General features: G+C 38.5%; 1 protein-coding gene across 36 annotated transcripts in view; it reads left to right on the forward strand.

Annotated features, from left to right (window-relative positions):
- The window catches only part of PTPRD (protein tyrosine phosphatase receptor type D), a 1,348,190-nt gene that overhangs the window by 1,192,204 nt on the left and 129,767 nt on the right, over positions 1 to 26,219 (forward strand). For 10 of the 36 annotated variants that reach the window (XM_075067326.1, XM_075067339.1, XM_075067332.1 and 7 more), the window contains 7 exons: positions 646 to 839; positions 4,055 to 4,081; positions 6,058 to 6,175; positions 11,843 to 12,430; positions 12,841 to 12,941; positions 13,892 to 14,151; positions 24,340 to 24,430. In XM_075067326.1, the coding sequence (XP_074923427.1) occupies positions 646 to 839; positions 4,055 to 4,081; positions 6,058 to 6,175; positions 11,843 to 12,430; positions 12,841 to 12,941; positions 13,892 to 14,151; positions 24,340 to 24,430 (1,379 nt within the window). The remainder of the gene's footprint in view (positions 1 to 645; positions 840 to 4,054; positions 4,082 to 6,057; positions 6,176 to 11,842; positions 12,431 to 12,840; positions 12,942 to 13,891; positions 14,152 to 24,339; positions 24,431 to 26,219) is intronic. The other 26 variants (XM_075067335.1, XM_075067350.1, XM_075067337.1 and 23 more) reach the window with 5 other exon arrangements.

The raw sequence follows: 26,219 nt of genomic DNA on the forward strand, positions 1-26,219 counted from the left end.
AAAAAAAATCACAGATCTCACGGTGGGGAACTTTCTGCATTTTTCTTCTTGTTTTTTTTTTTTTAACTCTTCTGTCTGATGAACTTATGTCTTTTGATTTTTAAGAATGGCCTTCTTGTTCTTTGGTGCATTTAAAAAAAATCTTTGGAAAACTGATGCTCTACATATTTTTATTTTAAATATCTAGGTTGTCAAATGTCTTCCATATCTGAATATAACAGAAGATGTCCCAATTATCAACCACCTTTTTGTTCCACTGCAAAAAACCCAAACCCAACCAAAACAAAAGGGAACTTTTTTTTTAAATCTTTTGGTTTTTTTATTATTATTATTTCAATTACAAAATATCTCTTTGTACTTTAATGCTTTGAATCTCAAAGCATCTTCCTTGGCTATTGTACATTTTTACATGTTTTTCTATTTCTCTAATACTCTTTTTTCTTCCATTTTTTGCATCAGTCATGTTTTTTGATCTTTTCAGTGAAAGGTAGAGCAGATTGGTTGAGCATTTTCATTTGTTGAACAATTTGTATTCTTCAAAGAAAACGTAGTGGGTCAGCCCTTAAAGAGAGAGAGAAAGAAAAAGACTCTAAATGGGTGGGACAGGTGCCTGTAATTCTGTTTTATCCAATGATGTTGTTCCAGTTCCTAGTGGTCCTCCTCGCAAAGTCGAGGTAGAGGCTGTCAACTCTACCTCTGTTAAAGTGTCATGGCGCTCGCCTGTACCCAATAAGCAGCATGGTCAGATCCGAGGATACCAGGTTCATTACGTGAGGATGGAAAATGGAGAGCCAAAGGGTCAACCCATGCTGAAGGATATCATGCTGGCTGATGCACAGGTGACTAGATTATTTTCTATTCTGTTTATAGGCTGCAGTAAAAATGCTGCATTTACAAAATACGTATAAATAACTACCTGTCTTTTTCCCCCTCCACTTTGGCCCACAAGCTGACATGTTTTATTTCCATTTTAGTAGGTTCTCCAGAATGGTTATGTTTACAGTTTCTTGTACCAAATTCAGACAGCCTGTGTATGCATACATGAGGGGGAAAAACAGCTAAGTTTAGTGCAGTTCTTTGTAACTATCTGCAGGCTCCCCTAAACCTACACACTTCATGATCTACATGTCCTCTGGAAGAGTGCCAAAGGGCATCTGGGCAGATCATAGTCAGTGCCTTTTAGCATATGTGCTGTCTGATCCAGCCACCAGATATTTCACACAGATAACTCTTATTCCTGGATGGAATAATCTGTTCAATGTTTTAGCATCAGAACCAGAAGTAGGCAGATTAGAACTCTGCTTTGGCGCATTTAGTACTGCCTTTAAAGCATTAGCATATACCCATCTCATCACTCTTATCAAATGAGGCCTGAATATTGTGTCATAGTTTTAGAACTCACTCATGTATTTAAATAACACAATACATCATTCAAATCAATAATGATCAAGTAAAATTTGAAGTCTGTCTTAAAAATTTAAGGTTGCTTCGGCTGCAAAATGCAAATGCTGAGAAAGTGGTTCGATCTGTTTTACAAATTATGGCATATGATAGAGAAATCTCTGTTCTGGGGGATGTATTTGATCACATCAAGATCAAAAGAACTTCTAATATTAGAATTCTAATGGTAGAGCTATGCTTACGCTTTGTGGACTTGGAGATTACCTGAATTATGCCTCTGATGTATACGCCTAAGGGAAAGCTATAAATGTTTGCACACCTCTCACAGCCTGGGCTCATTTTGTATGTGAATAATAGGAATTCATCTAGGTTGACCAGATGTCCTGATTTTAGGGGGACAGTCCTGATTTGGGGGTATTTTTCATATATAGGCTCCCATTACCCCCTACCCCCATCCCGATTTTTCACATTTGCTGTCTGGTCACCCTAAAAGTCATCAGATAGTATCACCTTAATTGAAAGTAAACAGTTAAATCTTAACCAGTTCTGTGTTTGATGTTAGTAAATGATGGCAGCCCTTCCCCCCCACCCCCAGAATTAATAGGTAAGTTGCAACTCTCTATATTCATTTGTGGGGGCACTGATCTCTTGTCCCTTCAATTTTGTTGACATGCCTATTTAAATAGTATTGTGCCAGCTCTCAAGAGGTCCATTTTCTTGTTTTACATATTTATGTATTTATTTATTTGGCAAAACATTGTGCTCTCTTAGTTTAAACAGAGTGAACCATAAATGCCTGTGGTTTACTACAAATTTGCAATTCTGAGTGTGGCCAGGGTCCTAGTGGGGAGCCAGCTGTGGTCACTCAATTAGGGTGAATTGCAAAGAATGAGATGGCCAAACCCCCAAAAGCTGGTGGGATATTCCAATACTTAGATTCACCAAGCCAGCATAAAACAGTTTCTTTATTACCTTACTGGTTACTCGGAAATCCAAACAACACAGTTCCCTTAAAGTGATCCAGCCTCAGGCCTCCATCCAGATACCCACGTCAGATATGATAAACATATCTGTAAATCTTATTTCATCATATAAAAGAAAAGGTTCTACCAATCCCAAAGGATCGGACACATTACCCCCCAAGTTAATGAATGTTTCAGATCTTACCCACATACACGCCACAGCTAATTCTTATTAACTAAACTAAAATTCATTAAAAAACAAAAAAGAGAGTGTATGGTTAAAAGATTATTATACATACAGACATGAGTTCAGTTCATTGAGGTTCAGATTCATAGCAGAGATGGTGAGCTTTGTAGTTGCAAAGAGTTTCTTTAGAATTCAATTCATAGGTCATAGTCCAATGTCCGAATCTCATAACTGGGAACTCAGTCTTGTGACTCAGACTTCCCCGCTGAAGTCTAAGCAGATCCGAGATGATAGAATCAGGGCCCAAGGATCTTTTATAGAATTTCATGTCCTCTTTGACAAGTTGGGATTTCCTTGAGGAACAAAAGGTAATTAGGATGACTTTGAAGGAAGTCCATCACCAGTACTTAGCTATATGAATTAACATCAGGCCATTTGCTTGTTTTGCTTGTTCTTCCACAATTCATGGTACATTTCAAAGAGAGATGAATACTGAGATTTACAATTCATTTAAATGCTAGGATCTTCTTTTGACCTCTGAATTATCAGAATACAGCATAGACAGGGACTGTTGATTATATTGTCCATCCTACTCACACATATGTAAATACACAAAAACACAAACATTATCTCCCCACATGTCTTTTGAGGGTTATTTATTTTGCAGGATGTTTAATTCTTTATAGCTATGCATCACAATGAGAAAGAAAACAATAACCCTCTGAGCTTCAATTCTCCCTTTGTCTTGCTCAGATATCCGCTTTCAAGCTCTGTGTAGCCATAGTTCTGACTCCATTTTAAATTGGAGAATGTGGACATAGAGAGAGAGTATGTGCAATATTGGCACCAAAACACCATTCATGCCAAAGCCAAACTTGGTCATTTGATGGTTTCTTTAGTGTTTGGCTCTTAATTGCTAGTTCCCCCATTTGCTCATTCTAACCCCCTCACATTTATTTCGTTGAATGTGTTTTCTCTTGGCGTATGCAATGAAAAACCAAATGATGGCAACAGGGCTTCATTACTTCATTTCAAGTATGTATACACGTTGCAGTTATGAATCTAAATAGGTGCACTGATGTAATTTGGACAGGCTAAATTAAAATGAAAATGAATGTAGCCTTGTAACATATGATTAGAAAAACAGGCAGCCTTTCATTCTATATTAGTGGCTTTCATTAAGACAGTCATAAAATATTACTGAGCGATAATAGCATTCATTACTAGGGAATATGTCATTCTTTTATCCTTCAAGGAAAGAAAAGTTACAATTTTTGTACCATCCCTGGTAATAAATATTGAATTGAAAATGCCCAGCCTAATTTCATTAACCTGATTTCAAAGGCTATTTGATTTTCCCCGCCAGTTTTTGGAGATTTTTTATTATTATTATTATTATTATTATTATTATTTTTACTACGAACAACAAAATTGCCTCAACCAGGCTACAAACCTCTCTTCATTTCTTTTGTTTTTCTTTCCATCATTCTTTGCTCTGAATCAGTGGGAATATGATGATACTGCTGAACATGTGAGTAGTTGTTGACCGGTCAGACAAAAAGTGTGCGTTGTTTTTTTTTAACCTCTTTCTGTTTTGTAAATGTTTTTGTCATTTGCACAAATGCATGTACTAACATATTATTGAAATTTTCCTCACTTTTTGTTTTATTTTGTTCTGTGAATTTGGCATGGTGCTGAAACATACAACATTGTTTTGTGTTTTTGTTGGTTTTGATGGCTGTAACTAACTTTGCCTGGCAATGCAACCAAAGAAGCTATGCTTTAAAAGAAGGTATTACAGAAAGAAAACCAAAACAGTTTGGATTTGCCTAGTAGTCACCCTTCAGGTTTTGTTGTATTCAGTGTTTAGTGTGCAGCAGAAGTACAAGTTCATCTTTCTTTTTGTTTGGAACATGTGTCTGTTTTGTACACTTCCCAGTGGAACCAAGGAAGGCAAACGTCCCACAATATTTATGGTCTAAGGAATGTGTTTATTACATTCAAATTGCCTTTTTAAAAGACACTACTGTATGTGTTTATTTATCCTTGCATACAGTAGAATGCAACGTACTCCAAATGAGGCTAGTGTGTGAATCATTATTTAAAAGAAAACTGTTGTTTGTTTTGTTTTTATAGTTTTAAATTGTCACCATCATTTATAATTGCCTTTTAAAAGACTGAAAATGAAATGTCTTTCTTCCTGACTTTGCCATTTGGGTAGAATTGAGTTTGGGGATGAATTTTCAGATTTGTTCTTTTTTACTGGAAACATTTCACCCATCCCTTCTCATTATTACCTAGTAATTTTGGTACTGCTAACAAGTGACTGAAAGTATAGGTCCAGATTTTAATTTAATCTGTAAAGTGTTCCTATCCTCATATTTTGAAAAATCCATTTACTGTGGACAGTTGGGCCCATAATTTTGCTGTTAACTTTTATGGTTGTTGCATTTGAAGATTACATGATTGCACATTTGCTATTGACATTGAAGTGTGCCATTCCTTTAGCAATGCTGAAATTAGTGTAAATCCATTCAGCCACACAGAATTGAGAAGGAGCGCAGGTTAATGGTTATGACTGAGAACTGGAAGCCATGATAACTGTGTGACTTTGGATAAATAGACTTCTCTGTTCTTCAGTTTATCCATGGATCAGCAACAGACTAATAATGCTTATCTGCCTGATTGATTTATCAAGACAAAACTTTCTCTTGCTGCCTTTAGAGCAAAAACAAGTCTTTATTTCAGGTGGCCTCCATGTGTATGTACATGTGTGAGTGAAAAGGTCTCCTTTGGTTTTTGCATATACTACACCCTGTTCTTTGTATTGGTTGAGAATTAATCCCCTCTGTTGCTGGTGTACTTTGCCTGAGAGCTCTGGGGTTTGCTCTAAGAATGCTGATTGAGTGGCTCTTTGAGATTTTGAGTAGTTTACAATTTGTAAAGCACTTAGTGATTCCTGGATGAGTAGTGCTGTAACAAGTACAAGTTGTTGTGAAATCTATATATGAAGGCAAATAGTGTTTCTGGTGAACTGTACTTAGTGTATTTTGAAATAGCTTTAGAAGTGTGGGTAAAACTGGAGATCTCTGACTTATTGCTAGTGATTTCATACCTATGTCAATAATGGCCAGTAAACTACTAGGTCAAACTTATTTTTCAACTTGCATTAATTTCACAATCGCAATAAGACTCTCCAGGCAATACGTTACAGGATGATTATTACACTGGTCACATCATTCGTTCTTTGGTCTAAGCCATATAAAACTACGTGAAGCATGCTACTTAGAAATGCCCTGTCTGTATTACTTGAAAAAACTGAAACATACTGCATTACAGTGTCTCACTCACAAAACATTCTTCTGATACACTCCAATGTGTGTCTTCATTACAGGTAGCACAAAAGCATACTTTATGTGGTATGTAGCAATTGACTAGATTATTCTTCGTTTTCTTAGTAAGGAATGAATTTTTAATACGTGTTCTTGTTGTTTTATTTCATCTCAGGAAATGATCATTTCTGGACTACAGCCTGAAACTACATACTCCCTCACTGTGACAGCCTACACAACAAAAGGAGATGGAGCACGTAGCAAGCCCAAACTAGTGTCTACCACTGGTGCAGGTAATATTTGGATACTCCTTCATCTCTGAATTGGCTGTTTCTCCACTTGCAATACTTGTTTTGATACACCTGCTGTATGGAAGCTGTCTCTAGTGCAAATGAAGGTGTTTGTAGGACAGAGGGAGCATTTAGTTTGTAAGCAGATGGAGCTTTCTTCATTTGAGCCAAAAAAATGGAACAAGTCCCCATCCTAGTCCCTTCCTAAATTAATGATGTAGCAGAAAAATGCTGTTTTAACTATAAACCTACTGCTAGGTAATTTCTCTTCTGCACCCCACAATATATTTTATAAGCAAGGGGAAAATCAGCAAATGGCAAACAGAGGATTGTCCTGACAAATGCCAAAGGATCAGAGTGGACTGCAGTAAGCAGGAGCAAGAAATGTTCTGCCAAATGGACAGTACCCTCCTCTCCCCACAGAAAAAGAAAATACTTCGTGAGGAATCCTACCAGACCTTTAAAATTGGAGTTCCCATAGTAAAGGAGAAAAGTAGTCTTATTTTCCTTACAAATGTTCATTTTCTTGGTTTTATAACATGGCCATAAAAACACTCCATACCTGTCATGATAAATCGTAACAGCCCTCTAACGCTATTATAAACTATCATAACAATGAACTATGGATTATGTAACTGTAGGAAGTCAAATAGTATATATGTTATAACTACCCAGGCTGAGCTTTTCAAAGCAGTCTAGTGGGTTTAGAAACACATCTTCAGTAATTTCCGTGGCAGATATAGCCATATCTCCTAGACTACTTAGGAAAATCTCAACTGTAGTGACTAGATCAGGGGCGGGCACACTTTTTGGCCTGAGGGCCGCATCGGGTTTTGGAAATTGTATGGAAGGCTGGTTAGGGGAGGGGGGTGTGGCCCAGCTCCCACTGACTATCTGTGCCCCCCTGCCCCCGCTTCTCGCCCCCTGATAGCCTACCCCTGGGACCTCTGCCCCATCTCCCCCCCCCGCTCCTTTTCTCCTGACTGCTCCCCTCCGCCCCATTCAACCACTCCTTTTCCCTGTCCCCTGACTGCCGCCAGAACCCCTGCCCGCACCACCACATCAAACCCCCACTCTTTCCTAACTGTCCTCCAGGAGTCCTGCCTCCCTTCAACCCCCGTTGCCCGCTCTCTGACCACCCCGCCCCCTATCCACACACACACATGCTCCGTGCCCCCTTACCGCATTGCCTGGAACACCAGTGGCTGGCGGCGCTACAGCCACACACTGTGAAGCACAGAGCAAGGGGTCAGGCTGGGATCTACAGCTGCTCCAGGAGCTCGCAGCCCCACTGTCCAGAGCATTGAGCTGGCAGAGGGGTGAGCTGAGGCTGCGGAGGAGGGAGAACAGCAGGGGTGGGGCCAGGGGCTAGCCTCCTGGGGCAGGAGCTCAGGGGTCGGGCAGGAGGGTCTTGCAGGCCGGATGTGGCCAATATGCCGTAGTTTGCCCATCTCTGGACTAGATTGATCACGTAGTTGCATTCCAGCTTCTCCAGTACCTTCCATTCATTACTCCTGACTAATATACACCAGATATATTTTATTTGGCTCCATGTCACCAATGAAGTGTAGTAGTTCAGACAAAATGCAGTCCTCTTCTGGACCCCTTTTGGTTCTGATGTAGGTAAAGCAGAACTTGACCCAAAACCTTTTCCAAAACTCAGTTCCCAGCTCTAATAAACACAATAATTTCAATGATATTTTGATTAATGAAATTCATTCCAGTCTCTAACTATAATTGTACGATATCGAAGGATAGAAGCAAAACTTCCAGCTTCAGCTAGTGGTCTCTATATTGACCATAGAAGGGCACTGTCAGCCTTGACTGTCCCAAAATTTTGTGTCCCTCTCTTTAAAAAAAAAAAAAAAAAAAAATCTCCAGTCACTTGAAAAAAATCTATAAACTCTCCGACACAAAGGCTGTAATGGAATTCTTCTGCTGCATGACCTTCCAAGAACAAAGCCAGAGCCCTGTGTTGGCTTACATCACTGGCATTGTCCCTTTACTCGATGCCATGGCAATCTGGTAAATGTCCACACCTACCAGCCCACAATCTTCTGCACAAACAGGAACTCAGCATTTTGCTGCTCTGTATATTTTTTTCCCTAAATGAATACCCATTCAGACAATATGTTAGACCTGGCTATGGTTTATTATCTGTAGTAAGGAGGCTTCTCATACAGGCATTTATAAAAGGGAATGATAAGCATATTACAGAATGTACAGACAGATTTCAGACCCTGCCTTTTCACAAGAATAGAGTAGGCAGATGGAGGAATGATGCGCTTGTACTTTCCCAAACTCACATACCAAAGCAAAGCTAATAATTCTAATTTAGGGCCTGTCAGCTTCTGACAGCTTTCATTTAATGGGGAGCTTCTACAAAGGAATGGTCTAAAAATACTGCAAAACAAATTAAGGGCCTGACTGCTACTCTCATTTAGACTTGTTTTAAAAGAGGTATCTCCATTAAAGTCAGTTGAGTTACATCACTGTAAAACTAGTGTTCCTGAGAGGAAAATTGGACTCTAAATGTTTCCCAGTGAAAACTCACCATATGTGAAAAACTACTTTAAGGCAGGTATGAACCAGTTGGTGATAATTAACTGTTTTACTACGTCTAGTTAGTATTTAAAAACCATAGTTTATATTCGTGTGTAGGGAAGGCTTGTCAAGTTTATTTCACAAGTGTGAGCCTTCAGTAACCTCAGTTGATAGTGTGGTAATGGCATTTGGCCAAGGTCTCCATTCCAGAATATACTTTCCATACCCTATTCAGTTTCCTGTTTTATATCCATTTTTAGTATCAGTAATCATATTTCTAGAAAGTCATTATACAAACAAGTTACTGTCACAAATCAAAGAATTTAAATATTTCTTCATGATTAAAATAATACTCTTGCCAGTAGTAAAAAAAAAAAAAAAAAAAAGTGTCTTCAGCTTTATTGGTACCTATAATAGTCATATAAATTGTTTTTACAGCTATGTATTTTACAGTTTATCATGAATTGCAAAAGTGCAGTGCAGTTGAACTTTACTAATTCACACTTCACTAACTGCAAACCTCATTATTTGCACACAAAAGCTGTCAATCTTTCTTCACTTCTCTGGAAAGATTTGACAACAGCTTGCTCTAGTGAGGTCTCATATTACTAAGAGTTCATTCATTGTATTGAACATGATGCGAAACTTCTATTGGTGTATTACAAAATATTGCCCCATATAGCTAAGACAAAACTACATATATCAAATAAACAAAGTACACTCAGAGTCATTATACTCACTATATATAGAGATAGATAGATAGATATAGTTTTCTGTGGTTGTTCACAATCTAAAATATTTAGTAATAGTTTCAGTGGGGCTTGTTTATGCCAGTGATGAATTTAGCCCCCAAATGTTTAAAATGAATTACAATACAGCAACAAAAAAGTGTTACTATTTTATCAAGGGACTGACGTACAGGAGAGAACTTAGGGCGCCCAGAAGCAAGTGTGAAAAATTGGAACAGGGGATCGGGGTAATAGGAGCCCATATTAAAAAAAGCTCCAAATATCAGGCCTGTCCCTATAAAATCAGGGCATCTGGTCACCCTAAGAGAACTGGAACTACTTTCCAGTCAAATTTCACTTTCCATATTCACAGTCACTCTCCTGTCAGGCTCCTTGTTCTTTAGTTTCCTTTCTGTTTTTGCTTTTGCCATTAGACAACATAGACACATTTTTAATTTTTTAAATTCTTTTTTTAGTGGTTAGGCAAACATTGCTGGCTTTTCTATTCTGCTCGAGAACTAGCTGTAATTTTTACCTCTTTTATATAGGAACCACTAATCAAACTTAAAAGAAACAGTCTTAAATGTGAGGGCTGCCACAAGAGTAAAAACAATTTATGGCATAAATAATTTAGTGACAGCTTCCAGCAACCTCTCATCTAAAAATCTGAACAAGTTATTATTCTGTTTTTGTGGGCTCTTCTCCTCTTGCTTATGCTCCATTGGCTTCAATAATAGTTATAATACAATGAAAAATTTAGCCTACGAGAGCATCCACAGTGTTTTCTCTGCTCCAATACTGACTCGTATCCGTCAGTGGGAAAAGGTCAGAACTCATCAGAGAGATACATTTTATACTACAGAAAGTGGGGTGAAAACATAGAAAGTGCTTGGGATCCTATTTGGACAAGAATTAGGTTTTAAAAATTAAGTCTTTGTAGTAAATGGCTACAAAAATAAACCAGAATTCATATCATATTGTAGACAATGGCCAGGACTTATGAAGGGAGTAATGGAAAAAGAGCTTATCATTTGCAGAATTTTCACCAAGATATGGTGTTCTTGTTCTGTTGTTTTGGAATTATTATCAATAGTTCTAATTATGACTGATTTTCTGCAGTTCTGGGGAAAAGATAAAACGTACAGTTCAAAAGATTAAAGAAAAGATTGTCTTTTTTGTTGTGAAAATTTGATCAATGAACACAAGTTATCCTTTACATTTATCCAGTCCATAACATGGAGTGTCAGACTTGCATCAGTGCAAGCTAATAGTCCCACGTCATTGTCCAATAACATTGTTGTCTTCATCCATTGTACACATTTCCATAATGTTTACATCTCTTAAATGCAGTTTTTGAGTTCTTTTCCCAACCCCATTTTCTCCTTATCTGCTCCCCACTGACATCCTCATCTTTTTCTTGTGCATCTGCTGACTTTCCTATTGTGAGCTGTTTAGGTATACATTTCAGACAATAAGCTGCTTAAGGGGGCAAGCTTTACAGCTGGTCAGTGTAATCTACATGGAGTTCAAACACATGTGAATGAAGGGCTGATAAGCAGTACCTAGGAGGAAGAATAGTCCAGTGGCTATGATGCCAGCCTCTGATTTGGGCAGCTCATGATTAAATACCTTCTTCACCATAGACTTCCTGTGTGATCTTGGACAAGTCAGTTGGTTTGTCTGTATCTCAGTTCCCCATCTGTAAACTGAGGATAATAGTACTTCCCAATCTCACAGGGACATTGAAAGGATAAATACAAAAAAGATTGCAAGGCACTCAGATACACTATAGTGACAGATGGCATATAAGTACCTAAGGTAGGTAGATAGGATTCCTAATGGTGGTATGCTAGCATTGCTAAGAAGAAGTACAGCTGACTTACCTTCTATCATAGGTGTATTCCCCTCCCCCCACAAAAATAATAATAATGGTAGTAGATATGTTAGGCATAGTGAGAAACCTGTAATTTCTCCATATTTTTTTTTACTTACAGAAATGGAAATGTTTTCCCCTGGATTATATTAATGAATGCTTATGACAACACTCCTTTTCACAAGCGAGTACTTGTAAGCAAAGATGGATAGTAGCTGTTTGGAAGTTTTACCTCACTTATGTTCACACATTCTGTGTCCCTGAATGTTCATACTTTTCTCTGTATTTGAAAAATGGGTGGGGGGAACAACAAATAATGGTTAGCTTAGCTATCCAAGTCTATTATACTGCATGACTGAATTGTGCAGAAGAAAGAAGTTATTTCTGAACTTTTATAAGATAGTTATTTGAGGAACAAAGAGTGAGGGAAAAGCAAATACAGCTGTATTCCTATTTAAAAAGCCTCAAGAATTAAATTCACATTTCCGTTTATATTTATCATCATTAAATAACATTGTGCTACAGTTCCAGGAAAACCTCGGCTTGTGATTAGCCACACACAGATGAACACGGCTCTTATTCAGTGGCACCCTCCTGTCGATACCTTTGGCCCCCTGCAGGGTTACCGCCTGAAGTTTGGCCGCAAAGACTTGGATATGTTTACAACGCTGGAGTTCTCAGAGAAAGAAGACCACTTCACAGCCACAGACATTCACAAAGGAGCTTCTTATCTCTTCAGGCTTTCAGCTAGAAATAAAGTGGGCTATGGGGAGGAGATGGTAAAAGAGATTTCTATTCCAGAAGAGGTACCCAATGGATTCCCTCAGAACCTCCATTCAGAAAGCTCCACCTCTACGTCGGTCCAATTAACTTGGCAGCCACCAGTCTTAGCAGAGCGAAATGGCATTATCACCAAATACACCCTGCTGTACAGAGATATAAATGTTGCACACTACCCAGTTGAGCTCCCCATTGTTCCTGCTGATACCACTATGACACTTTCTGGCTTAAAACCAGATACTACATATGATGTAAAAGTACGTGCCCACACAAGCAAAGGGCCCGGTCCATATAGTCCAAGTGTCCAGTTCAGGACACTGCCCGTGGATCAAGGTAGGATTTGTCTGCTTATGGCGTTGTCCTTTAAAGGAATGTCGGTCTTTGGATATCAGTGTTTTTGAAGCTGTAAATAAACTGACGCCCATTCATGTAGATAGGTTCGACCAACACAAAAGGTAAAGTATGTAAATCTTAATATGTTTTGGATACCTTCGAATCCAGTTACCCCATGTCAAGCAAGTCTGGCTAACATCTGCCCAGTATTGTCAGGTAAGGAAAAATATACTGAGATGGTATTAGATGAATGAACTTCGTAAGAATGAGGTATTTAAATGATTGTCTTAAGCAAGTCAGAGATTTCCTTTTCTGTTCTTTTTATCCTTAATGCTTATTGGTAGTGGTGGACAAGCGATAGGAGACAAGGTTCAAGATGTAGTTTAAATACATTATTTTTCCTTTTCCAGCAGTGTTTGCAAAAAATTTTCATGTAAAAGCAGTAATGAAGACGTCAGTATTACTGTCTTGGGAGATTCCAGAGAATTACAATTCTGCCATGCCTTTCAAAGTAAGTTGTTTTCTAATTTGTAAGACATCAAGGATAAAATTGGAGGATATAGCTCAGCTGCTTAAGCAGTTTACTGAGCAGGTGGATTTTTTTTTTGGTTCTGCTATATTGAGAAGTTTATGCTAATCAGCAATATTGACCCAAGCAGTTAAAATCTGTCCTTTGGCAATGTGAACTTTCTACCTTAGCATTAGTGCAGTGGCAGCATTCCAAACTTTGACTGGTATTAGATATTACACATGCTGTGAACTCTTTGTTTGTTTATAGTGCGGTGCAACAGGTCTTCCTAAACAGAGGAATTAAAAATATTAATTTTCTTTTAAAGCTTGTGCTCTGTATTGTATGTAACAGAATCTGATCTTCTTTACTCCTTTGACCTGTTCTGTAAAAAAGAAACCTGTTTGGTTTCTAACTCTTGCATTCCAATTATTTATAATATGGTCAAACAGATTTGTGTAAGTGCAGTCTTGCCTATAATTTCTTCTGCACCATTTAAGCACTTATTGCTCACCACTGGGAAAGGTCAGCAAAGAGCAGTATGTTATGAACTTTTGTGAATATGAAAACTGGTTCAGAAAACAAGGGACCTTTAAGGATGGGTAGATCTACAGTAAACACGAGTCTGCAGAACAGCCTTGATGTAAACAGGATGTTAAATGCTCAGCTCATTTGTATCAGCATCATAAGAATTTTAAACGTGTTAACAAATACATCTCTAGTACCATCTACATTGTAATAGAGGACACTTTATTTTAAATAATTATTTTCGCTGGAAAAAGAGAATTAGATTGACATGCCGTTATCAATAACATTTTTTACCATAAAATGCTGCCGATTAGCATTTTAAATCTATGGCTGGGTTCATTTATGTTTTCAGTGTATCAATACCAACATTTTACAACTTTTTTCCCCCCCAATGACTAAAGGCCTTCAATTTTTGTATCTATTAGATCCTTTACGATGATGGGAAAATGGTGGTTGAGGTGGATGGTCGAGCCACTCAGAAACTTATCACTAACTTGAAGCCAGAGACATCATATTCCTTTGTTCTGACGAATAGGGGGAACAGTGCTGGAGGTCTTCAGCATAGGGTTACAGCAAAAACTGCACCAGATGTACTGCGCACCAAGCCAGTCTTCATTGGGAAGACCAACTTAGATGGGATGATAACTGTGGAACTTCCTGAAGTACCTGCAAATGAGAATATAAAGTGAGTAAAGATTCTGCAGTTAGTGAGAATGGCAAGTTTCCTACATCCCAAAATTAACTCTTGTTAATCCCCAAAAGGTATAAAATGGAATTTTTCAGTGAATTTATCATCTATTAATTATTAATTATTATTATTATTACCATAGTGCCCTTGAGCCCTAGTCTTGGACCATTCAGATAGGTGATATACAAACACAGAATAAAATCTAATCATTTTAGACTCTCCTGGAATCTGATTGGAATAAGATAGATATTCACACATGGTTAACGAAAGCATCATAGGTAGAAATCATGGGAATGCGAGTCTGTAATTGAATCCCCTGTTATGGATCTAACAATTCAGCACCATTATGGTCTCAAGTCAGCAGTTTTAAACTATCATTTCCTTTTGACTCCATGACGCAGCCTAGAAAAGGGTCATAAAAGATTAATTTTTCCTTTTGAAATTTTTGAGAATGACAACCCCCCCCTTTTCATTGAAAAACCAAAAAAGAAAAAATAATGGTTTCAGACAGGAAGTTTTCAGCCAAGAGCTTCCTGGTTTTGTTTGTTTGTTTGTTTTTGACAAAAAGCTGAAATTTTCTGTAGAAAGTAAACACTTTTAATAGAAATGTTCATTTAGTCAAAAATCCAATTTGCCATCAAAAATGGTTTTTTGATAGAAAATTATCAACCATTATCAGGGTTTTGTTTTATACAGTATTAAAGTGCAATTTGATTATGTAAAAATGGCATTTTGGGTTATGTGTTTATTGTCTCATAGTATTTTCTAGATCAAAGGTGCTCACTTATCAATTTAGAAGTAAAATGATGTATTTTTATTTCACAGTCATTCCTGCAAACTTTAACTGTCCTTATCATGAATCATTACAAGTAATAAGTTATTGCAGGCCAACTTACGCCTTCAGTTACATTTGCGCCACCAATTCCCAGTGAAGCAACTTGCAATATCGAGCCTCAGTCACTGCATGGACTAGTGGAGGCTTAAAAGGCTATTACAATACTTTGTACAATACTTTGAATGAACTAATTATATAGGCAAGAATGAAGTTAAGTAATATCTAGGTAAGAACATAAGAACGGCCATACTGGGTCAGACCAATGCTCCATCTAGCCCAGTATCCTGCCTTCCGACAGTGACCAGGGCCAGTTTCTTCAGAGGGAATGAACAGAACAGGGCTATTATCAGGTGATCCATCCCCTGTTGTACAATCCCTGCTCCTGGCAGTCAGGTGCAAGTAAGGAAACAGAGAAGTGTTTGCTGACGGTTTTGGAGAAGAGTTTACCAGATTTATCAGAGGCCGCTTAAATGTTTGGTGAAATAGTCCTGTGAAGACTTAAACAACAGAGATAGTACTAAAGAGCTGACAGCACAGTGCCAGCAGGGATTAGAAAGATAGCCAGGAAAACATGAAGCATGGTATAATCAATAAGTGTTATTGCTCTGGTTCCAGTAATTCTTGTTGTTCTATAAGGTTCCCATGTGTGATGTGAGGGAAATGGGGAGGAAAATGAGCAAGTCAGTAAATATTCTTGGGGATGCAACCTGCCTTCTCTCTGGTAGGTTTTTACTGTAGGCTTTGTACACTGCTGTTCCCCGTTTTTTGTCACTGGTATTCAAGACAGGTGAGATCAGAAAAAGAATGACTTTGAAACTTTAAAAGGGTGAAAAAGTGAAAAATGTAGCCATTTTCATTAGACTGAGGAAAAAGTGGTCAGTACAAATGTAGCTAAGGAAGACTGAAGATGGAACAAGTCAAAAAGATTTATGATGTAAGGAAATTATAGGGAGAAAAGAGCTAGAGATATTTAGTAAAACAGTAGCAGATGACAGCAACAGAGAAAGAGACAATAACTTTCCCCATAAGTAATGAAAAAAGTGGAAGACTATTGATAGGAGTTAGGGTCTAACCTTGTCATTAATGTAAACATGTAGCTCCCCTTGGATTGCATAGGTATTTGCTGGAAGAATAAGCCCCTGTTGGTGTGTTCACCACACAGAAGAAGGCAAGAACATGTAGTATGGGTTTTAACCAGGCTGCAACTTCATTAGCCAAATTACAACCAAGTTTCCCATCAGGGAACAGCACAGTACAGTCACTTGCAACCCATTGATTCTTTGCCAGTTTTGGGGGAGATCTCACCATAGAGGGAGCCAATCATTACAGTAAGATGTAACCTGGACGGTTTCTCTTGCTTCCACTTCTAAGGGTTGTGGCAAAAAGGGATCTCCACCCCCAGAGAGCACCACCATCAAGCACATCAGCAGGGCGGTACCCCAGCATAGTGTCCTGGCCCCTGGTTCACATTTGCACCCCCGGGGTAAGACCCAATGCACCCATCTCATAAGGAGACATCCTTGGGATGCCCACTATGTTACTTCTTTGGATCTGGAGCCGACATCAGCAAGTTCCTGCACTGAGCAAATGCCAAAAGTTGTGCCAACTAAATGACTCTAACAAGTTCCAGCTGTGACTTCCAGGAGGGCAAGAATTCCAGCCCTCTGCTTGCTCAAAAGCCAACCTCTAGGTTTTGCTGCAAGGTGAAAAACCCAAACAACCTTGGTCAGTCCGTGGTATGGGGAAAAAAGCAGGTACCAGCTTATCCCTTAGCCACAAAGCGCTTATTAGTTTAGCCCTCAGCAACCTAGATAAGGGAGGAAGGAGATGCTGACGGCTGATAACTAGCAAACAAAATGTGGCCCTGAGCACAGGGCGCCTATCATGGCTCCAAATCTCATGCCAAATCCCACAAGACTTCCAAAACCTACCCTGGATATACTGAGGGGGCTGGATGTCTTGTGGAACCCAATCTGTTCTGTTCTTTTTGGCACTCTCCCATTGCGGAAGCCACAAAACCGCACTCTCACTAGGCTTGGAGACCTCCGTAAGATAGAAAAGTAAGTTCATTGGGAAATAAAGCTGCATACAATAAAATGGTTTAAAGCTTAGAAGCAGTCCCTCTCTGTTAAATAACTTGAATTCTTAGAGTTTAAGGAGATAATAATAGCTGTTATGTCTGGGAGGGAAGAACCATCTTGTACAGTAGTCACCATTACATTTTTTACAGTTACCATTTGTATGTGATTAACATTGCACTATCATGATTCTGTCTATCCTAATATGGTAGGATTACTAAATATAGAGAATCCTGCATTAATGTTAATTAGGCAAAAGGAAAAAACTGATAATGGGTTTACTGTAGTGCATTTTAAATTAACACTAATGGGACATGGGGTCAATTTCTTAGTCACACCATAATGTGTTATAGATGTTGGGGAACATAACTTTCATTCTTCAGTGTCTTATAATGGGAATGAGTAGATACTGTAATAGAGCTGTGCAAAAATATTCATATTCAGAGCTAAATGGATGTCTTTTCACCAGTTCCGCTTCAGGTAAGGTATTTCTGGCATTTTGCCAAAATTTGTGTACTTACTAAAAACAGTATTTCTGACTGAAAGTTGCTGAGCCTGCTTATGAATCCCTCCCGAGTAAAGGTGGGAAATTATGCAAGGCCTGTGTCCCAAAGAAAACAAACAGTTAAGCAATCCCTTCAAGTGTTTTGCATCTTCTGTTGACCCACTTAGCCTGTTTTGTATGTTACCGGAGCCCTGGTTATGCAGTGAATGTTCTAACAACACGGCAACTGACATGGGATTGCTCCCCTGAGTAACTATCAGTGCTGCACAGATATTCCTTATAGATCTAGTTAGTGTCATTCTGCAATCTACCTTATGTGTACTCCACTTTAACATTGCTTGTGCGTGTGCAGCAGTCTGATTGGCTAATCAAGGTTGTGTGTGGCAGTCTGACACTTGGAAAGCATGACAGAGAGTGTTAGATAAGAAAGACTCACCTTGCATTATATGCTTTGATAGAAATTCATGAATGTGAAGGGAAATGAGTGGTTATCATTTAATGGGGGCATTCCACTAGTCAATGCATATGATAAATTTAATCTGTGATAGTCCAAATAACTTGTTCACATACTCAGCCGGAACACATTAGTGTGCAAAGTTGTACTCTCAGCTGATTTTCTCTTAATTTTGAGGAAACCACTTTTTTAACAACTGTAATTACTGACCACATGAAATTAAGAATCGTCTTAAGGTTGTGGCTGGGCAGGTTGAAGGAATCTACAGCTATCGTTGAGGCAATTATTTGGACTAAACACAAAATGTGTATTTAAAAATAAAACGGATAATGAAATGTTATGTGTAACTTAAAAGCTATACAGTTAGATCTGTTCAAAATAACAAAATTAAGAAGAGGCTTGTAGCCATCTAATGGCTTACAATAGAAAAAAGGAATAAACACTGTAATCTGAACTGACTACCTCAATATATTGATTTAGGAAGTTGATTTTATTCCATTAGGTGAACAGCGGTAGCCTATGGTAAGAGGAAAATCATAGCCAAGAAACTACACTTCCCCAACTTTTCTTTAAATGCCAATAGGGCTGAAGAGGGTTGATGGACCCAAGATATTCCTAAGAAATGGGGAAAGCTATTAGGATGTATGGAAGGGCATATGAGGAGTGCTATTCTTTTTCTCTGTACTATATTTCAAACAGCGTGCTAACCTTCCCTCTCACTGCATTGAGGGTAGAGCTGACCTTTCAGGCCTGCAAAGCCAGAGGCAAATCTCAGCTTTTATTTTTATTAAAGAAAGATTTTAGCGCTTTTCCTTCCAAAGACAGCACTGAACATGCTCGGTACGAACAAAGATTTTCAGGGCCTTTCTCTACAGCTGCACAAAGCTGGACTTTGGGAACTATGCAATCTGATTTGAATTTTAGAGAGATTCCAGAACAATTTATGGTTACCCAGGCTATTGTTGGTGGTGTTGGAGTGTTGCAAGCTGCATCCCAGTGGATTAAGCACAGCGCTGTGAACAAGGGAATCGTATATTTCAATCCCAGCTCTGTCCCTGACTCTCCCTATGACCTTGTTCAAATCACTTAGGCCAAAATTTTCAAATATAAGCACACCTGACTAAAAGTGGCCTGGTTTTCAAAGGAGCTGAGCACTCATCCTATTGAAGGCAACAGGGGTGGAGGGCACTCTCCAGTCACTTATTCTGGTGCCTAATTTTGAGCACCTAAGTATGACAGCTTTGGCCTTATCTTTTCTGCCTCTGTTTCCCCAATTATAATTTTGGGATAATAATATTGTAACACCCCTTTCTTCCCTGGGTTACTCAGGAGCAGGCAACACTCACCTGTGTGCCTAATGTTGACATTAAGGGAGATCCTGAGTGGTGATGTTGAATAAATGGGAACCTTTATCCACCCCTCTGCTGCAGTCCCTTTACTCCTAAAGGAATTTAAGATTGACGGTGTCTCCACCTGGCTGTCCCCTGTACACACTCAGTGGCGTGCCTTGGGAACCTCCAGGAATGAACCTCTTCAAATAGTAATAATAATAACCTGTGGCATGGGTCTAACTCAAATACCAATTATAAATAATATACATCCAATATACTTAAATTAGAGCTAACACTCATTTACTTAAAAACTTAAAGAAACAGGGTATAACAGATTGAGAATAAAAGTCATTAGTAATTTAAATCCACAGAAGCAGTTGAATAAAATCAATTAACAAATATACTATACAGTAATAAATGAAACATGTAAGTGGCATGTACACTGCCACCATTCACCCCACCCCAGAGTTTACACTCCTCTGGATTTCAGAGTCCTAGGTACTTACTTGCCTGAGCGCGCTGGAAGATCTGCAGCTGGAGACAGCACTCTGTTGGTTCTGTGCATCAGTCCAGCCAAGACAAAAAACTACACAACCTTTCTGAAATTCGAGTTGGCTCCACCAAATGTCAGCAGCTCTGGGTCCTGGCTCGGTAGGAAGATCACTCTGCCTCTCCTCAGACTCAGTCTCTCTGGTGTGCCCCCTTCCCTTGCAAGTACTTTCCAAACAAGAGTGGGGATTACTCACAGCTCCTTCACTGCAGGCCCACCCTTTTCAGCTCTAGGCACAGCAACAGTCTCTGCTCTGACTCCAGTGAAGCCACCGACAGCCTTGAAGCTCCCTGCTCAATCAAAGCCCTTGTAGGCTCTTAGCAGCAGCTCCTGGTATGGACAGAGCTCCACAGCAGCAATCTCACTCCCCTTCCCAAAATGAAGTCTACCACCTGTTCTCCCTGCACTGAGGAAGTCTCCCACCACGTTTCCCCAAGGCATCATGGGAGTTGTAGTTTCTAAGGCTAGATTGCAGCACACAGAGTTTTCCCCTGGAACACTCCCAGTAAAGTTCGGAGGCCCTCTAGTAAAGGGTGCCTACATACTTTTCTGCATCAAAAGGGTATTGTGATGATTAATCAGTTAGCATTTGCAAAGTTGTGTCATTACTAGAGTAAAGCCAAATGTACTCACAACCCTCCAGTACGGATATGGAGCCTAGTACCTCCAAGACCACAGTTTCTTTGCAGTATCAGACCTTACATTTTTTTTTCAAAGTTGATACCTTTACTTACAAGTAAGTGTGGTGACCCAAAGAACAATCTCTTTTATTATATAGAATGAATGAATTAAATTTGGCAGTTCCCCAAAAAGTCATCTGACTAAGCCTCTGTCAAAATCTTCTGATTGGCACTGTTCTTAATGATGTGGTGATGGTGACCAGGAGTCTATCATGTTTGGTAGGACAAAAAATGGTTTCACAGATTTATCCAATACGCAAGGTGATCCAGACTAAAGGTGTCTGAAATGGTTGACTTGCTGCTTGATCTGTCTTTTAGTTTAATGTAAAAATTACTTTGTTTAAGCCTCAATTTCTTGCTTCCCATTTGAATGAATTATTATTTCTGAGGGATTACTCAGTTCTGCTAAGGCTGTACGGGAACCAGGGATTTATTACTACTCATACATGAGTATCTGTATAACTCCTGTTTCAGCAAAGCAGGCACAGCTAGCTGAATAGAAAATGGGATCATCCATCCTTTTTTGAAGGATCAAATAAGATGATATATTTTTAAAAGAACACGTGAAGATCATTTGGTCTGTGAAAGGACAATCCCATCTTACATATTTATTTCTGAAAATCTTATTTGCAGCATTTTTAATAACTTCCAGTATCTTATATATAAGCCTCCTCAGTCTTACCTTAATATGATCTTTTATATTTATTTCTATGAAGAAATGTACTATAATGCTAGCTTTGATCTTGTTGTATTCCATGTATCCTGGTTTTTATGTTGAGTCACTGATAAAACAAGAAATATAATCATGTGAAATAAAATACATACAAAAGCTTGGAGATACATACCCAGCATCACGGCCCAGATTTTGTAAGGCTTATACTCAAGTTGAGCAGTATCTTCCTCTCCCAGTAGTTGCACTGAAATTGATTTAATCAATGGGACTATTTGGGGAGTACAGTATTTCTGATTGGGTGCAATTATGGTCCTAATGAAGTCAATGGAAGTTTTGCTGATGAGTTCAATAGAACCAGGATTTCACTCAATGTTAGTAAAGCTGGCAGAATCTGAGCCTATAGCATTTGCTAGAAAAAGGGTTGTTTCCCCATTTTATTGATCTGCATAAGAGATAAGATATTTAGTCAGCCCCCTCTCATTGTTATAGACTCACGTTACGTTTTCTTTTACAAATCTAGGATAGAATTCTTATGGGCTGGGGTTGGTAAATAGCATTCACGGGTCTGTGGTACTTAGAGAGCTGAGTACTGTGGCAAATTGCCGGTATTGTTCTCTGGGTCTCGCGCTTTCTCTTCTCTGGGGTTGGTTCAGGGCGATATTGCTTGCCTCTGAACCAGTTCTTAATCACTCCCCTAGTGTCCTTGGAGGAGGGGAGTGGAGAGGGAGGGACCTGGGCCCACCCTCTACTCCAGGTCCCAACCCAGGGGCCCTGGGGTTGTGGTGAACCACTTGACTAGCGGTTTCTTCCCCTGGGTTACTTCCCTCTCATACCCGTCAGCTTGTGAAGGGCTTCTTGCCTCTCTTCTATACAAGCCTGGTGCCCCTTACCTAGGGTTTCTGTTGGGCTTCCCAATCCACCGCAGCACTCCTCCAAACCTTCTATTTCTCTCTGGACAAACTCTTCTCTTCTGCAATCTGCACTCTGCTCCAATCCAACCTTTCTCCTTCAACTACCACCCCCTGTCTGACTGAAGCAGGGGTTTATATCCCATGACTGGAGTCAGGTGCTCTAACTGGAGTCAGGTGCTCTAATTGGCCACAGTTGTTCTAGTTAATCTAAAGCAAACCTTCCTCCCTTGGCAGGGAATAAGGCCCCCTGCTAACACTCTTATGCTGCCCTCTGGCCATGCTGTATCACAGTACCTACACTACTTCTTGGTATCAGCTATAGTTATGGATGCTCTTTGAAAATTAGGGCCTTGATATTTTTTAAAAAAGGAAATGTTAACACATTTAAGCATTTTGTATGGTAATAAAAAAGTGCAGTCATGTTACAGCGTAGAACTCCTTTATCTCTAGAAGTGTTTTCACATGCTGCCAAAATGGAGATGCAGATTGAAGGAGCTCCACTGAGATGGTTACTTCATAGGCTGGTTTAGACAGAGCTGTTTGTATAGGATTGTGGAGAAGGATTGTTATGGATTCTCTTACTAATTGCTTCAGAGGAGGCTGTTCAACTGTATTCCTAGCTATGAGTGAAATGAACAGCCACTGTGGCAGAAAGAAAATGGATAATAAGCCATAAAAAATGGCAGGCCAGGATAGATGAAGATTGTCCATGGTCCTTCAGCCTTATCTTCTATTACTAGTCACGGAGGCACCTTAAATATAAGATCTGTCATCAGGGCAAAGGAAGGCATCTACTCTTCCCTATCCTCTATGCTATTGAAACAAAGAATAAGTGTTTTTTTGGCAAATATATTAAGAAAATATATAATATCTATTGTTGTCACTCCGTTTCCTTGGTTCTGCACATTTATATGAAAGGATAGACGTGCTTGACACATACTCTGGTTTGGTAGGAGAAAATGAGAAGGAGACAATCTGGGAACAAACTGCTTCATCTCAGTTATACTGAAAAATGTCATTTACTGAAAATTCTTTATGGGAGAAGAGAAGAGGATTTTTTTCAGAGGAATGTTTGACTAGTAAATTGGGAGTATATTTTGCTTTAAAGTCCTGACTGAGAAGAAAGCCAAATGGTGGGGTTTACTATTCCGCTGTAATGAACTATATGTTAGGCAGTTACAGAACTTGTTAATGATAATTTATATTAAGAAGTAAAGGGGATGTGTGTCTTTTAAAATATATATATATATATGTATGAAATGATAATTAAGACATTGTGTGTGTTTATATATAAAATGTTATCTTAATTCTTAATTGTGTGTGTGTGTGTGTATATATAAAAATATGTTCTTAATTGTCATTTTATGTAACACACACATATACACACGTCTGTTAAATATATAATGTTGTTAATTCTCAGGGTACGTGTGTGTATAATGTCTTAATTCTCAGTGTTTATATATATATATATATATATATATACACACACACACACACACACACACACACACTTACCGAGTATACATATATAATGTATTCTTAATTCTCAGTTATATGTATAACTCCCCCATACATATCCTTTTATTTCTTACTATATATTATTGACCAGTTTTGTATTATATCTATATAATACTATAGTATGATAATAGTAGCAGGATCAGCAAATACATTATGTTACCATCTCATTCGCATTATACATGAAAATTAGGAGAAGAGTGTGATGATAAATGGGCTCTTGAAAAATCCAGTAATAAGTTTCAGCGTATTGGTTTCCATACGCTTAGAATGCTGGCAGGGCACAAGTATCCCATGCCTGTTACATTTAAAATTAGATAATAAACTGCAGTCAACCATGTAGGCATTATGAAATATTATAATTATATTTTCATATAAATATTTATGTGTTTAGATGAAAAAGCAGGTAATTAGTGCCATTTGTTTGTCAAATGCTGTACACTAGAATTTATCATCTGTTTGTTTGCAAGAGCCTCAGTAGTGTACAAGAACCTTTTTGGGAGATTGTAACAACATTTCATGTACAAAATTCGCCTTTATTTCAGCACAGTTCTCTCTCTTCAGAGAAGTTGGCTTTAAGCTCACATCCAACCCTTTTGACTTATCCACTTACTTGATTTAGACCTCATTGTTATCTATTACTTCCTTTACAGAGGTTATTATATAGTAATTGTACCTTTGAAGAAGTCTCATGGAAAGTTTATCAAACCATGGGAAAGTCCGGATGAAATGGAATTAGATGAGGTACAGTATTTCTATTTTGATTCTTTCTGTTTCTATTTTAGTAATTAAAATATTTTAATGATTGCATCCCACTAATGCACTGATTTCAGTGAGTTTAGTTGTCTGGATATTTTATCTTTGGATTGAATTACCCTCTTGGGGAGGATAAAAAGATCTCATTACTTAAATTAGAAGACATTAAAGACATTAAGTTTCAATAAAGCACACAAACTGTCTGATCTTTGTTGGCATTAATATTTTATTCTTTGCCTACTGTAAAGCATAAAACAAAAGTGCATAAGGTGAAACGAGTTGTCAGCAAAAGCTTAATTACCATTGATATGAACTGCAGTAAAGGCCTGGTTCATTAGTGGGCTGTTTGCTAAGGATGTAACAAATGCTAAATTGCAATTCGCACTGCTGTTTAACATTTGACTTACCTTGTGGTCTTTTTACCTGTTTCTCATATACTGTAATACCGATGATTAGGAAATCTTTGCAGTATTCTCTATTCTCTTGGTGCTCAGTATTCCAAAATTAAAAACCTCATAGGAGAAAACAACCGTGTGTCACCAATTAGCAATATAAGTGCCATACTCCAAAGAACAGCATATAGTGGCTTCATTTCAGAAAAACAACAACTAAATACTTTATCTCTTTTGAGCTAGTATTACTTCTAGCCAGCCTAGTGTAGATTCCTTCTATGTCTGCATTAAACTTAATCTAATCTGTCCTCATTTTCCCTGTCTGTAAACTGGGGGTAGTGATCCTGACCACCTTTGTGAAGTGCTTTGGGATCTCTAGAAGAAAAGCACCGTACGAGAGCGAGGTATCATTATGATTATTATTTTTATATCTGTCTAGGGTTTGAGGCCTCACTCATTGGTGTTGTAACTGGTGCAGATAATATCCCCACATCTTCATGACAGAGAATCTCCAATTTGCTCCCTATGGACTTAATCAAAGCCCACTGATGTCATTTGAAGTCTTTCCATTAAATTCAACAGGCTTTATGGATTCCCCTTTTCCTTTAGTCATGGTAAAGAGTATTCTGTAATGGAGTTGGCATTGCTTCTCCATAAAACAGCCAACAGAAAGTGCTCATTCAGCAAGTGGTCACCACACTTTTTCCCTACCCCCACTGCCCGAATATGTTTTCTGTGACCTGAACTCCAAGGGGCAAGGAAAACAAGAGGTAATTCCTCACTGTGGGCATCTATTGTAGGTCAATATAGGAAAGTGTTTTCAATAACCTTGTTCAATAATTGGGAGTTTTTAATTGCGTCAGTGACCAGAAAAGAAAGTTATCTGCAACAGCAGGAAAATAGTAATTCTTAATTAGAGGAATGCAAATGGCTTAGTTGTTCTTACTAAGTTATTCAAAGGAAGTCATGGTTGCTGCTGAGTAAACAATTAAAGCCTGAAATATTCTTCATTATTTTAATCAGTTTTTAACCTGTTTACAGCATTGTCTTCTTTCTGTTTTGATCATAATTGGATTCAAAACGCGGAGACTACTTGCTTGAGCCATTAATGTTTTTCCTTTAAAAGAGCTGGCTGTAAAGGCTATCAGCGCCTTAACACAGTCCTAGATGACATCAAATGTAGTTAAACAATAAAATTTCCCTGGAAAGACCCATTCAGTAATGGAACATTGATTTACTATTACTGCCCAATTTTAACCTCCAAAATCCACAGTCAGATTCAGCAACAACAACACATAAGTGTGAGTGCAGGATGACATTGAAGTTTGTTGCAATAAAATTCTACGGGTCTATGCTGCTGATTCCCATAACAAAGGGTCATTTTA

This window comes from Chelonoidis abingdonii, chromosome 6 (genome assembly GCF_003597395.2).
Source record: "Chelonoidis abingdonii isolate Lonesome George chromosome 6, CheloAbing_2.0, whole genome shotgun sequence".
Classification (NCBI taxonomy): domain Eukaryota; kingdom Metazoa; phylum Chordata; order Testudines; family Testudinidae; genus Chelonoidis; species Chelonoidis abingdonii.